The 13,695-nt window shown below is 38.0% G+C and overlaps 1 protein-coding gene across 6 annotated transcripts in view; it reads right to left on the reverse strand.

Moving 5' to 3' along the window:
• The window catches only part of SRPK2 (SRSF protein kinase 2), a 149,238-nt gene that overhangs the window by 100,693 nt on the left and 34,850 nt on the right, over window positions 1–13,695 (reverse strand). Inside the window, exon 3 of one of the 6 annotated variants that reach the window (XM_075024816.1) lies at window positions 361–424. The exons of 4 other annotated variants lie outside the window; for them this stretch is intronic. In XM_075024816.1, coding sequence (XP_074880917.1) covers window positions 361–398 — 38 coding nt within the window. In that variant the 5' untranslated portion in view covers window positions 399–424. Of the gene's footprint in view, window positions 1–360; window positions 588–13,695 lie in introns of those variants that run through there. One more of the 6 variants, XM_075024818.1, reaches the window with a different exon arrangement.

A 13,695-nucleotide genomic window follows, 5' to 3' on the forward strand; every position in this document is an offset into this window, starting at 1 on the left:
GTTTCCTGCAACACAACAAAAACGCGAGGTCTTTGAAAACGAATTTAGAAATCGAGATGCTGCTTGCATGACAGTGAAAAGGAGCAAGGTCTGCAACACCAGCACACACAAACCAGCAGCCTGCTGTAGTACGATTTGCATGCTGCAGCCCAGTAGGCTTCATTAAAAAAAGAAATCAATAAATCTCTGCAAAAACGCACAAAGCTTAACCAAAAAGAGAGGCTCAACGGATACGGTACAATAACCAGCATGCAATACGTAAACAATGCTAGCAAACTTGCCGAGGAAAAGAAAAAAGCCCTGCGCCGCTGCTTGGCAATGCTACACCATGAATCGTTCATGCAAGAGATGCAGCTGTACCTTTCTGAAGAGGACGACTTCTCAGAGTTAACTGACATCAGCAGCTCAATCTTCTGCTTGATTTCTGGAAAAATCAGAAAATATTCACAACCGAGACCGCCTGCCCTCGCTTTCCGAAGTCTTATTAACCAAACGATTTTATTTCCCTAAGCCCTTTTGTTCGGAAGGAGGCCGCAGGAGCCACGGTGCTTGTGCGAGGGCCGGCCCAGCCGCGCTCTGAGGGGACGAGGCGGGAGGCGGCGGGCCGGCTCGGCCCGCGCACATGACTGGGCACGGCGGCGGGCGGAACCATTCCGCGGGCGGGGGGGCGCGGGGGGGGGAGGCCGCCTCTCCCGCGCGGGAGCCGACGCCGTGACCGGGCCGGTCTTACCGCCACCGCTGCCAGCGGGTGCGCGGAGGTGAGTTTCTGAGGGGGAAAAGGCGAAACAAGGGATTTATGGCACGGATTGTCCTCCCGGTTGGTTGTCTAAGCTGTATTGGGCACCCTCGAAAACCTTCAGATCAAAAGGCCTGAAAAATATGGCTCTTTGAATCATTTTTGTCACAAAGAATGAAGTATTAAATCACTACTTTCGTGCGCGGGTTCGAAGTCAGACATGGAAAACGCTACTCATACCTGGATTTGATTTTTTAGCACCCTGTCCCTAAATATATATATATATACACACTATGAATTACAAAAGAGACTCCAAATATACTTTGAAAGTAGTATTCCATTTTCCCTCGGTTTATTAGTATCCATTAATTACTAAGCGGAAACACCCGCCCGGCTAACCTGGGCTGACACCCCATTGCTGCCGTAACAGAAGGCGCCTGGCAGGGCAGCCCCGCACTGACACGCGGGCCAACCGCTACCACGGGGGAGATGCACCCTTGTGCCGTCTGTCACGCGTTTCACAAGAGCCCGTCGAAGCACAAGAGACAGCCAAAAAGTGAATTCACCAGGAGCTCTGGAGTCAAGAGGCTTGTGACCCAAAAAACCGCAAAGAATAATGTCACGGATGCCAGCATCGTTTTAAGATCCTATCCTCGCCGGAGACCGTAGTGCCACCTATGGAAATACTGGTAAGACCTGTGCAACATTAAGACTATGTCCACTTGTCTACAACCCAAGTAAACTTCAGCAATTAGGGATTAACCGCTCTATGACAGGAGAGCTTCAACCTGACTTATTTTTTCTTTCTTTACATATATTTCACATACAAAGCCTCAGAAATTTCTGGAAACAGGAGAAAGAAGAGAAACTAGATTTTTTCCTTCCTTTTTTTACCAAAGTTAAAAAATTGTTATGGCTACTTGAACAAGTTTATCACCCTCGTGCGCTGGTGGAGGGGTGCAAGTCAGCAGCGATCATCACCTGGTTAAGTGTATGCCACTTGTTCTCCCCAAAACATACAGACTGGAGAAGCTTCCAAGAAGAATCTCAGTTCTCGCATCCAAAGTAGTTGTTTCTCAGAGCTTTCAAGACATGTCTGTTGAAACGTCCATGTGTCCACAACCAGCTCCGCTGCGTGACTGCAAGGACCATGCAAAACTTCCTTTACCATTGCCCATCCCAGGCAGCTGGTGCTTCTCTGGTCACAGCTACCAGATGACTTCTCTGCCCACCCAGACTCACGTCCCAACACAGGCAAAAGTTCAGCTGCCACAGGAATGTCCAGCCTGGCAGCTGGGAAATTTGTGTTTAAACTGTATGAAGGCAGTGCAAAAGATCAAATAGACTGAACAACAGTGGCATGGCGTGATCAAAAACATCTACTGCAGGACTCAACCAGGTATTCAGAACACTGCAAAAATATTTCTGTGAAAGAGACTGCCTTTAAGAAAATTCAGGGGAAAAAATTACTTTGACAAGTCTCTGAATATAGACTACTTGATATTACACAGGTTAAAAGAAAGTATGTACTTTTTTTCCTTAAAGACCAGCACACCTGCATTTCCTTACAGATTCTCTCTTCATACTCTGACCCAATATGGTTCAATATGAACAGGATGCTTTGTTACACATTGTGATAACACATTTGTGCTGTCAGTACTAAAAGCGAAAAGCTACACCACAGAAATTTTTGTGGTATGGAGGAGACTAAAGCTTTGGACAGCTTTGCAGAGAAAGCTTATCCCTTTAGTACTCTACTTCTTCCCCCCACCCCTCCTCTGTATGAAAGAATGTTACAAGGCAGCTCTCTCAGTTGCTTACCCTCACTTTTGGACAGAGATAAAATTGACAATTTGGAGGTGCAAACTAAAGATAATTTCCCCTACCACAGATCCTTGACACTGACTGACTAAATATGGTCCTCAATCTCCTAATCCAACAATTTTTTTAATTGCTTCTGAAAATTCTTAACCCTGTTAAAACTTAAAATGGATTACATAAACAGGTATGAACAAGGCAGGATTTTATGGCAAAACAAAATCCACAGAGCTTGGAATAAAGTCATCAACTGACCCATTCCATAAGCAAGCCTCCAGATAGGCTTCTCAATGGATGACTAGAGATTATTACACTTATACTTTATTGCTAACAACACACTACAAGATATTAAAAATAAAATCCAAGATATAAGTTACTTCACTGCAAACTTGAAGTCCCTGGATGCTCTAAGATATGCACAAAGGCATTTCCTTCTAATGGCATTCCACCACATAATTTAGCTTTACTATTTGCAACAAAGTGTGGCAACAAAGATTTATTTAATATAGCAAAAAGAATTTAAATAAAATGAGACTTCACAGAAAAAAAAATGTAGCATCATTAATGAGTGTTCCATTCCACAAGTTGATAAAGCTTCCATCACAAGATTTTGGTGTTTTTCTTTCTTTCCCTTCTCTGCTTCTCTCCTGTCAATTTGAAATATTTTATTTGGGATTTACCTATCTTTGTCTCCGCTGAGATTTTTGCAAGCGGACCCATTTCGTTCATTTCTAAAAGCAAATCTGTACCTTTACACATCCATACTGCACCCCCAAGGTCAGGCTGATACCACCATTATCACTCCTCATACAAAACTTACCATGGAAATAATACCACCAAAATAAGACAAATGAGTTTTACACTAAGTGCCTTTTAGGCCAGAAGAGAAAAATGGCTGCAGAAACAGCAATGTTATCCCTTATTTATAAATTACATATCCAGAAATCGGGGCTCATTTACAGAATTTATTAGAACATTCAAGTTGCATCCCAAGTCCAAATAAAAAAAGAAAAACTCTCCAAATTGTGGTTACCCTACCACCCACTCAGCCAGCCTTTGCAGCCCTGAAGAATGCAAATTACAGTAATATTTGTTAAAGTCCAAGTTAAAAAAAAAAGGGGGGGGGGGGAGAAAAAGAAAAGTTTTACAACCAAGCAGCTCTTCCTGAAGGCCTCTTGGTTCAAGCCCCACCAACCTGACACAGAGACCTAACACTTCAACTTTTGGTTGACCTCAAGTGCTGCAGCACAGAGGTAAATGCTTGGCTGTTCAGGACAACACCCATTACAGAATCAAAGAAAACCACCTTTAATGGCTTTTATGAGTTAATTAGATAACTATATTGATCAGCACACAGACATACAGTGAACCTCTACTTAGCAAGCAAGCACTTATGTTCTCACTGAAGATTTTTGGACTGTCCTAATTTCAGAAGCAACAAAAAGACAGCACTGTAAGTAGAACCACATCCAGAAGAATAGTTCATAACCCTGTGGCTGAAAAAAGATGAAAATGAATGAAAATTAGTGCCTGCAAATCCCAAAGCAGCAGCTAATACAATATATTTACCAAGCTACAAAATAACAATAAATTCAGTTATGGGCAGCAGTATCATCACCAGCCCCCCAGTTGTTCCATGCACTTTATCAGCCCACTTTGAATAATTTTACGTTGTGTACAGATCAATTGGCAGACAATTGGCTCTCATCCAAGACCTGAGTGAAGCAGATACACTAAGTCTCTAAAGCCATACTATTCAAGCTGTGATTGAATGAAAACGAAAAACAAGCTCAGAGAGGCTCTGCACTGCCCAAAATGGCTTCATAATCACATAATCATCATGATTTTTTTTAATTTTTTTTTTTTTTAAACAAAGCAGACACTAACCATTTAGAGGAATCTGTGCTCAGACTATTTTTCTTAGACCAGTTGTTTGCCTCCTCTGAGATGTTCAGGTGTAGGTTGTAGGTTATATCAGAGAAAAAGGCATCTGATAAAGTTAAAACAGGAAGGGATCTCCATTTAGAGAGAGATCACTTGCACCACCAAAAAAAGGGGAGACCAGAGGGTTGGAAAAAATGGAGGAGAGCCCTACAAAGACATGCTGGCAGTTTCTAAACTCAAAGGGGATTTGTAGGAGAGCTTCATGCCAAAGGCTCCAAGAAACCTAAAGTTTCCACAACAAATCTAGAACAAACTACCTCAGAAAGGGTAAAGGAAGAAACTCTCCAGACAAGCCAAAGAGAAGCTATTTTATTTCAATAATATGAAAGAAGAAGAAAAATAATGTGATATGGGAATTGGGAACCTCTGACGAATATATACATGATCTGGAAAAAAGAACAGGGGAGCAGGTCTAGTCTGAAGTTTTGTTTATTTGTTTTTACCAATAAGAAAAAAACACAAGAGTTCTCCACAACAAAAGAAAAAAAGAACCCTAGCTGCTGCTTAAGCACAGATGGAAAAGTGTGGACAAGGTATACAACACTGTTCCTTATGACATATGGGTAGATATCAGAGTCACCACTATTTCAAAGTCAACTGACAGAAGTCACTGTTTCACTAAAAACTTATTAATGTCTATTGCAAACAGATTATCTTGATGGCCTACAACACGTTCATCAGTCAAGATTAAAATATCTTACTGACAGTGCATGTATTAAATTTATCCAGGGCAGAGAACCACTGTTGCAGAACTCAACTAGTACAGCTTTTATTTTTTCCTTTTGGGAGCAAAGGAAGAGACAGAGTGGCAAGCTAAACATACTACCTTTGATTTGTTGTGATGTAAAGCCCAGCCATACAAAATTCCATACATCCCTTTTAAAATAAACATTATACTAAACAGATACAAGAAAAATATACTTAATTTTTAATTAGTAAGCAGGCTTATCCACATGTTTTGTTAATCTAACCTGATCATAAACTAGCAGATTCAGTGCTTTTCTTCCATTTTCTGTGCAGTGTATACATTAGCACATGAGCTCAAGATGCTTTTAGCCTTTGTTCTACAATATCTTTAAACATCTCCTTTCCCATCAATATCCATCCTAGTCTATTCCCCATTGTCTTTTCCTTCGTTACGTCACATTAGTGGTACAGCTCCTTGGATCTTACGTTTTACCTATTAAAACTCTCAACTTGTGGTAAGTTGACAGTACTTCCAGTGTTACTGTTAAAATAAATAATTCTGCTTCCCAAATCCTATAAAACCAGACCTGAGAATAGTATGCAAAGCAAATTAACCAAATTACCCATTCCAAGTAAATTTTCAGCCTTGAAACCATGAAATGCGTTAGGAACTTCAGTATCACTAATGTGATTTTATGTGGACAGATCTATGTTTTAAGTTGTGAATAGTTGTTGCACAAGTGACATACTACACAGCACAAAAGAAGGCAATAAATTAAAATTCTCCTGATGAGGCCCAGGGTATCACAGGACAAAATTAGGCAGATTTACACAAAACCTGAGAGGTTCACTCCTTGATCTCTTTTAGATAATGTACTTTTAAAATAAGAAATAGTTCTACAAAGTGAACTGCTGAAACCACAGGCCCTGGCACCAAGGGTTTCAAAACGGCACAAACGCAAAGCCTAAATTCAATCAACATGTGAGTATTACATGCGGTAGTATGGAAGCACAAAGAGTATCATTACCCTAAAATAAATAATTCTTCCAGATGTTACTAAGCTTTTGAAGTAAGAAAAAAAAATAGTAGCTTTATGGACTTCTTCAGGTCTCTTATGCACATCAACAGCAATGCTGATACACAAGCCAGTGACTGCCTCACTGAAGAATGAGGGACAGAAAAACAGCTGTTTGCAATCTCCTGTTGCAGAGATTACATTAATATTTTTAGTATTATTCTTCTTCAGTATCCTAAATAATATTTCTGCTCAGGGCATGGGGAAATTACAATAGAACTTTTAAGGTCATGCAATACTTGAAATACTAAAATCACCATTTAAAAAAACTGTTTACTTCGAATTGATAAAACTAACCCCCCTCCTTTCCTTAAGGGGTGTATAAAAAAGTCAGTAGTATCAAAATGCACAGCTTTTTAAACATTTATGTAAGAGTCATGTTTTAGTGACTGCTCTGAATGTAAAAGTATATTTTAAAAAACACTCCCCCACCACACACACAAGTAGTAGGGACTAGATGAAAGACACAAAGGGGGAGCACAGATCCTTTATTTGTATACACTGCACAAGTCCACATCATAAGCACCAACTAAACCTGGGTCCCACTCATGCTCAGCTCAGCAGGCATACATAATAGGAGTCCATATCTGCCCAGAAAAAAAAAAAAAAACAACCAAACCAAAACTTACAGAAATCAAGAGAAAAATGTGATTAAAAGAAGTATTTCATTTTCCCTTGCATAAAGGGGGAGATGGATTTACTCAGTATTTACAGGAACATTAAGTGGACTTAATGTTAACAACACTGAGTCTTTTTTTTTTTTTTTTTTAAGAAACTATAGGTTGCATCTGATCATCTCCTAGTGATCTCAGAGATACAGAAACACTGATTTTTCACATTTCTGCTATACTTAAAACTCTGCTGGAATCATCTGCTCAGGTACTTTTTAAAAAATATTTTCATAGTAATATCACTGTTATCCTTCCAAACTGAATTTTTCATACCTGAGCTGAGGTTGAAAAATAATACTTTTACAAAATATTCTAAGGAAAATCTGCCTTCCTTCAAAATGGCTGCCACCCCCATTAGTACCCAAGAGATAAGTCTACCTTAAAGACAGGTATCTTTCATGCAGATGACACAGCCAGTTGTTCAGCGCTGTTCTCATTAACACAAATGGGGGCCAAAGCCAATATGAAAGACAGTATATACCTTTAATGGTAGCCATTGCCTTGTTTTTGCAGAGGAAAATGGAAGACCATCCATTGAGAACTTACTGAATGAACAAAGGTATTCTATTCAAGAAAAATAGCAACACTAGTACTATCGTTTTAAAACTCCATTTCACTGAATCTTCACCATAAGAGGAGTACATGGAAAAGCATGGGATTCAGAAAGGAATGAAACATGGTAGGAAGAAAACATGCACTGCAGGAGATCTCAGGGTGGAAACCAGAAGCTTGAGAATATCCACCATACAGCCAAGTTTGTTTCTGCTTCTCCAAAAAAGGAAAAAAGCATACAAAATACACAGATGAGTTTGCCTTTTACTTGTTTAAATATTTAGTTTCCAAATATATAAATATACAGCCTAAGTCACCTACTTAATACCTCTGAAGAATTTTTAATACAGTCAAATTGAGTTTCTTGTTTATGTTTATATATGGACATTTTTAAAGGAAGTTTGTAGATAAACTTGAGGAAGCATTAGGTATTTAAGAAGAAAAGCATTAAGGTATGCTACAATTACTCTAAAAATGGTCCATTATAAACCCAGGGAAATAGAATTACAGTTAAACGTAACTATCCATTTGAATTTCTTTTAAGTCACCCACATAAATTTAACTAAGCCTTGTTGACATAATCTGGCATTTGATCTTTTGCCAGGCTGTAGTATTCATTAATAAAGTGCTTACTGAAACACAAAGATGACATTAAGAGGAATTCTTCATTTTGGTAGTTCTGGGTCTGGCAGCATTTGCTGTACCAGATGCATGCGCAGCACCAAGTTGCTGCTTTTCCCTCCCTCCTCCCATCTCAGCCCAATTGTTAGTTTGAAAATCTGTGGTTGTACAAAAAGCCATTCTTCAAAGAAAAACAAAATTCAAAGAAAAAAAATATAAGATTTAAACTTCTTTTTCCATAACTACTTATCAGATTAAATACCAGTAAAGCACACCAAAGAAAACATTATTAAACCCAAATATGACTGTGCTTGTTATTTTCTAATTATTTGCCTTTATTATTGATATGCATTAACATAATCTATATTATATTGTTTATATTATTTGCAATAATGTATTAGCTTTATTATTTATATGTATTTAACCTTCATGAGAAAGGTTTTGTTTGGAGGGGACAAGGGCAGAGTTGAGAACATTTCTTAGAGTTGCTGGAAAACAGAAAGCTTATTCTTACAAGTTTATCCATTCTGGGAAGAAAAAAACAAAACAACAAAATATTCACTAAGTATGTTAAAATATATTCTCCTGTCCTTTAAAATCAGCTGACAACTGCTTCCTATTACAAGGCAAAAAAAAAAAAATCTTCATATGAGAACAGTTGTATATAAGGTAGCTAGAGACAGAGTGATTTAAGAAATTATTACTCTGTTAGTTAAAACAATAATTTATTAGCTTTATTTTCCAAACCTTGTCTAGAGTGAGGCAAATGGTTTGCTGAGCGTGCATGGTCAGCTTTTCTGCCAAAGCTGAAAGAAATTGAACCTTTAGCATAATAACGGAGTGTTAGTATTTTCACACCCTCAAACTACATCACTTCTAGCATCTTCACTGTCTTAACACACTAGACAGAATGGATAATTTCTGATTTCTAGTCTGAAGTATTTCTAACTTATTCCTTTTACAATCTAGTGTACAATTGTTACTGTGTTAGGATTCTTTCAATAATAGCATTTTCTTTCAGGTCTACAATTTGCCTAAATGCCTATAAGTGCTATTCAGATTTTCAAATACTATTATTTTTCCACTCATTTGTTATGTGCTTTTTCTTCGAAATTCGAGAAAAAATATATTGCTCTAATGTTGCAGAATGACAAATTAAATTCCAGTCTTAAGAAAAAACAGGTTTCTATTCATCCAAACTGAGTCAAGCATATGTTACCTTCTAAAGTCTAAAGCAATGACTCATAAAATCTTGCACACACTGATTCCTGCCTCTCCTAGGAGATGAAGCTACATGATTTACCCAGAAGGATTAAACTGGGTCACAATTATTGAATACATGCTATAACCTTAAACTCCAGGTTAGAATTTCTCCTAGGCCTTACTTTTTATTATCTTTCACTGTTCTAAAAAGCTTTACATTTTTACTTTTTGTTACAAATCCTACAGTTAGAAATCCTTATAGTAGAAATATTTTTAAATTGAGGTATTTTGACAGGGTATTCACAGGATGTTTTTCAGTATGTTCTGTCAGAGTTTTTATATTGTGATCACCACCACAGTATCTACATAACTGGCTTTTCCGAATACTCTTGCAAGGTTTTCAACATTCCTTATCCAGCAGATCATCTGGCTCTTATACTCCTTGAATTCTCATCTGTAAAGAGGACATTGTCAGCTCTGTTCCTCTAGAACAACTGACAGGACTTGTTTCTCCTTTTCCAGCCTCGTAAGAGGACAAACAGTTCTCAGAAAAAGCTCCATCAAAAAAGTACGTGTCATCCTGAGCACAAAGCAAGCCAAAAACCTCTCCACTCTAGCAGTGAGCTGTGCCCCACTGGGACATGGGTCCACCTGGTGATCATCTTACCCAAAGCATAACTCTTCAGAACACTGGGGAGGTTACAGAATTGTCTCTGTCAAACTTCAATTAAGATGTTCCTTGTTGTTTACAAGGAAGGAGATAAGGGGAAGAGAGAAACAAAAAAGTGTTTTTACATGAAGAAGGAATGAGAGCGTCTGTCAAAGACGGCAGGAGGAGCATCCTCAGCAGACATTAAAATTGCCAAAACCAAGATACTGATGTCAGCTGTACTATGCCACACTTGCCAAATAACATCCAATACTCCTTTTGGTTTTACCTATCGTTCCTTCATTTGAACACTGTACAACTGCCGTGTAAATAAGCCTGTCCATGTCCACTGTGTAGTCTAGGCTCTGGAAATCACTGGCACCAATGAATGAAATATTAAGGCTTTGTCTCACAGCAACCTTCCCCATATTACAACAAGCCTCGAAATTCCATATCCGATCAGTTAGCCATCCTTCAGCATGCTCTCTGCAGCTTGTTTCTTGTTGAAAAGACAACTGAAGGGCCAACACAAACTCTTGAAGGACACTGAAATCCTCTGTTAGAGCCTGTCAGACCAACATCAATTACTGCAAGAAAAAGGCTGTGGATCATAGCACCTGCACACAACACCTTTGCTATCTCTGAGGTGAAGCACACAGCTAGCAGAAAAAAATTAACGTGAAACCATCACCACTTTCCAGTCATCCAAAATGCACATGCGCTGTGATCATACCCGCTTCTCACATGTGGATGTGCTTTCCCACTACCGTAACTATTGCCAACAAAAGCAGAGAAGGAAATCATTGTCTGTTGTAACAGACAACTAGTAGCAACAATGAAGCCATAACAATCGTACCTGAGCACAAATATGATTCTCCTGTAATAGAGCATCTTTTTATTATTTTAAAAATTATTTTAGCTAACTAAATAGATCTACCTATTCTTAAATTACATCTTGATCAAGTTTAAGCTTTTAGAAACAGTATTTTTAGTAAAGTTATAATAGAGAAAAATTAAATTTGAAAATTATTACTGGAGATACAATTGTACTGATGACAAATTTTAAACATGCATGCAGTGCCCACGAAAGGAGGAACCTTCTAATTATATTTCAATTGTGTTTCTCATGTATACTATTTTCACTCTTTTAATTGCCAGTGCCCTGGATTTACATAGCAATATGAAAAGACACTGGGGATTTTTCCATAGGGCTTCTCCCTAGGCTAAGAGTGGACATAGTGGTAACACAGGAAAGTATTTATTTAAACTGATACAGATGTTAAAACACCCCAACACTGATAACTTGGCAAAATCTTCAAGTAAAGGACATTCTTTTATTTACACTTTCTTTTTTGCAAGGAACAGAAATACCTTTAATTCTTCAGATGCCTGTCTTTGTAAAGTCTGAATGTAATTACCATATAATACATACGTGTATTGAATATCTATAATTGAATATATAGGAAAAGAATATAGTATACTCACAAAAGCAGAAAGAAAAAATGAGGTGCTTCCAGATAAGGGAGTGCTATGAAAGCCTTCTAGACCTGAAGAACTTCCATCAGGAGTATTTTTAATTTTATAGATAAAACATACAACACACACATGCAAAGACATGTCAAAATACCCCCTTGCTTTGCTTTTGCGCTATTCTTCGAAGAAATGGGATGTTGATTTTTCATTTTTCTTTTAAAAGCAACATTATACATATACAACATCAATAAATGACTGGAAAGGAGTCTACAGAAACATCTACAAACTTTTACTGCAAGATTTAAGAAAAAGGAATAAGTATAAGAAACTTTAAAAAAATCTTATCAGAAAAAATTCTGGCTGCTAGAGACAAAATATTTCCATAGGAAAGAAGGAAGTTAGAAGTAACCACAATCATGAAGGTATTTATATAAAGCAGAGGTCTGTCCAGACATGAGATCTGATCTTGCAATCGGTAAAGCTACTTATACCTCCACTGCTTTTTTTTTCCTCATTGATGTCTCATCTAAATTATATCATCAGCAGCAGCAGCTATTGCTGATGATGAATTCAGAGTGTGCTTCGCTGGTCTGCAAGCCCACCTCTTTAACATTAAGACTTTCAAGATTATTTTTTTTAGCTCTACCTTTTTTCTTTTCACACCCTCGGCCCTTCTCCATCTGACTTCCCTGTCACTTATTCAGCAATCACATGAGAAACCTGGTATCGCCTTATCTAAAAGCTGGCTACAAATAGTTTCTTCTGCGATGAAGACACAGTGATGTAGGTGGCAAGTCATCGCCATCCACTCTGCAAATGTGTGGTGACATCATTCAGTAGCTAGTCACCGTCCTTCGTTATCTCCCATCTCCTCCTACATTGTATGAAGCAGATTTTGTTGAGCAATGCCGCTAAAAGTGTAGAAGTACGTCACTCAGCCTTCTCCTCCCCTGCAACCATACCAGCTCCTCTCCAGGTCTCAGCCCTGGTGGCTAGCATCTAGCGAGTCAGCAAACGATGTCATTTACACATGTCCACATGTCTTCTTCGAACTGTAAAGTTAGAACTCCTATACATTTCAGTCTTTTTCTGCATACATGAGCAGAGCAAAACACTGTGACTTCACTGTTGGCAAGAAGCATCTATAAATTTAGGTTTTCAACAACATGGTCCTATTTTTGGCAGCTGTTAGAACAACACTTAAACAATATACAATGTTGAACAGAGTGCCAACAGTGTCAGTTATGTCTTTCATAAAAATAAAACCCTACCGAAACTACAAGAAACTTTGTTTTAAAAATAGACCAAAGTCATAAAGACATCAAAAGGAAAAAGAAAATGGGAAGAAAAAACAGATTGTCAGGTAATATTCTACCTACTACTTTAGGTTTCACTGAGGGCTCAGAGGAAGGGTCCATCCTTGGAGCACTTCCCTTTTTATAAACTCAGGGAAAAATGGAACCTATGTTAAATAAAATAAAATCCTCACAGAAGAGCACTGAAAGTTAAATTATCTGAATTCTCTTCCAGTTCCACTGTCCTATTCACCATTCCCTAAAGTATCTAAGTTTACAGTCATAGAAGATACGTGCTTGAAAATCGGATCATTCAAGTTTCAACAGGACAGGCAAGTCTAGCCCACACAAAGCCTACCAATGATCGTCCTGGCTCCCTCACAGTGAAGGAAACACACTTCAAAGACTGTATTTTTAAATGCCACTACTACTTCACCCTACTTATAGGAAAACTAGAATATAAATAGATTTATATAATCTTTATTTGCTCCTCGTATTTAATACCCATAATAAGATCATTTTTGCTTTCCTTTTTATGCATATATAAAAAGTAAGCAATAAGCCAACCTTACAAGTAAATTCTAAACAATATCATTTTTTTAAGTCATAAGAATCACCAATTTACCTTCAAATGTTAACTAAGAACTAGATGAAGGAAAAGAGATGAGAAACAGTACAGAGACTGTTGAGAGACACAGGGAGCAAAATAAAATCAGCAGAAATCACTGAGAGCAGAAAAAAATTGAGGAGAAAAATAAAGCAAAAATTCTGGGAGAAGGAGAAGGGAAGAACATTGAGAGGGAGAAAAGGTATGTTGCCACAGCAAAAATAGATAGCTGAAGACAGTAGATAAAGAAGGATGAGAAAGCTCAGGAGAGTGTAGGAAGAAAAGCAAACTAAAAAAAGACAAGGACTAAATCTTGCAAGGGAAAACATTGAATGTAGCAAATGTGCTCAAATGAGCTGATGT

The sequence above is a fragment of the Buteo buteo genome, chromosome 4, assembly GCF_964188355.1.
Source record: "Buteo buteo chromosome 4, bButBut1.hap1.1, whole genome shotgun sequence".
Classification (NCBI taxonomy): Eukaryota; Metazoa; Chordata; class Aves; order Accipitriformes; family Accipitridae; genus Buteo; species Buteo buteo.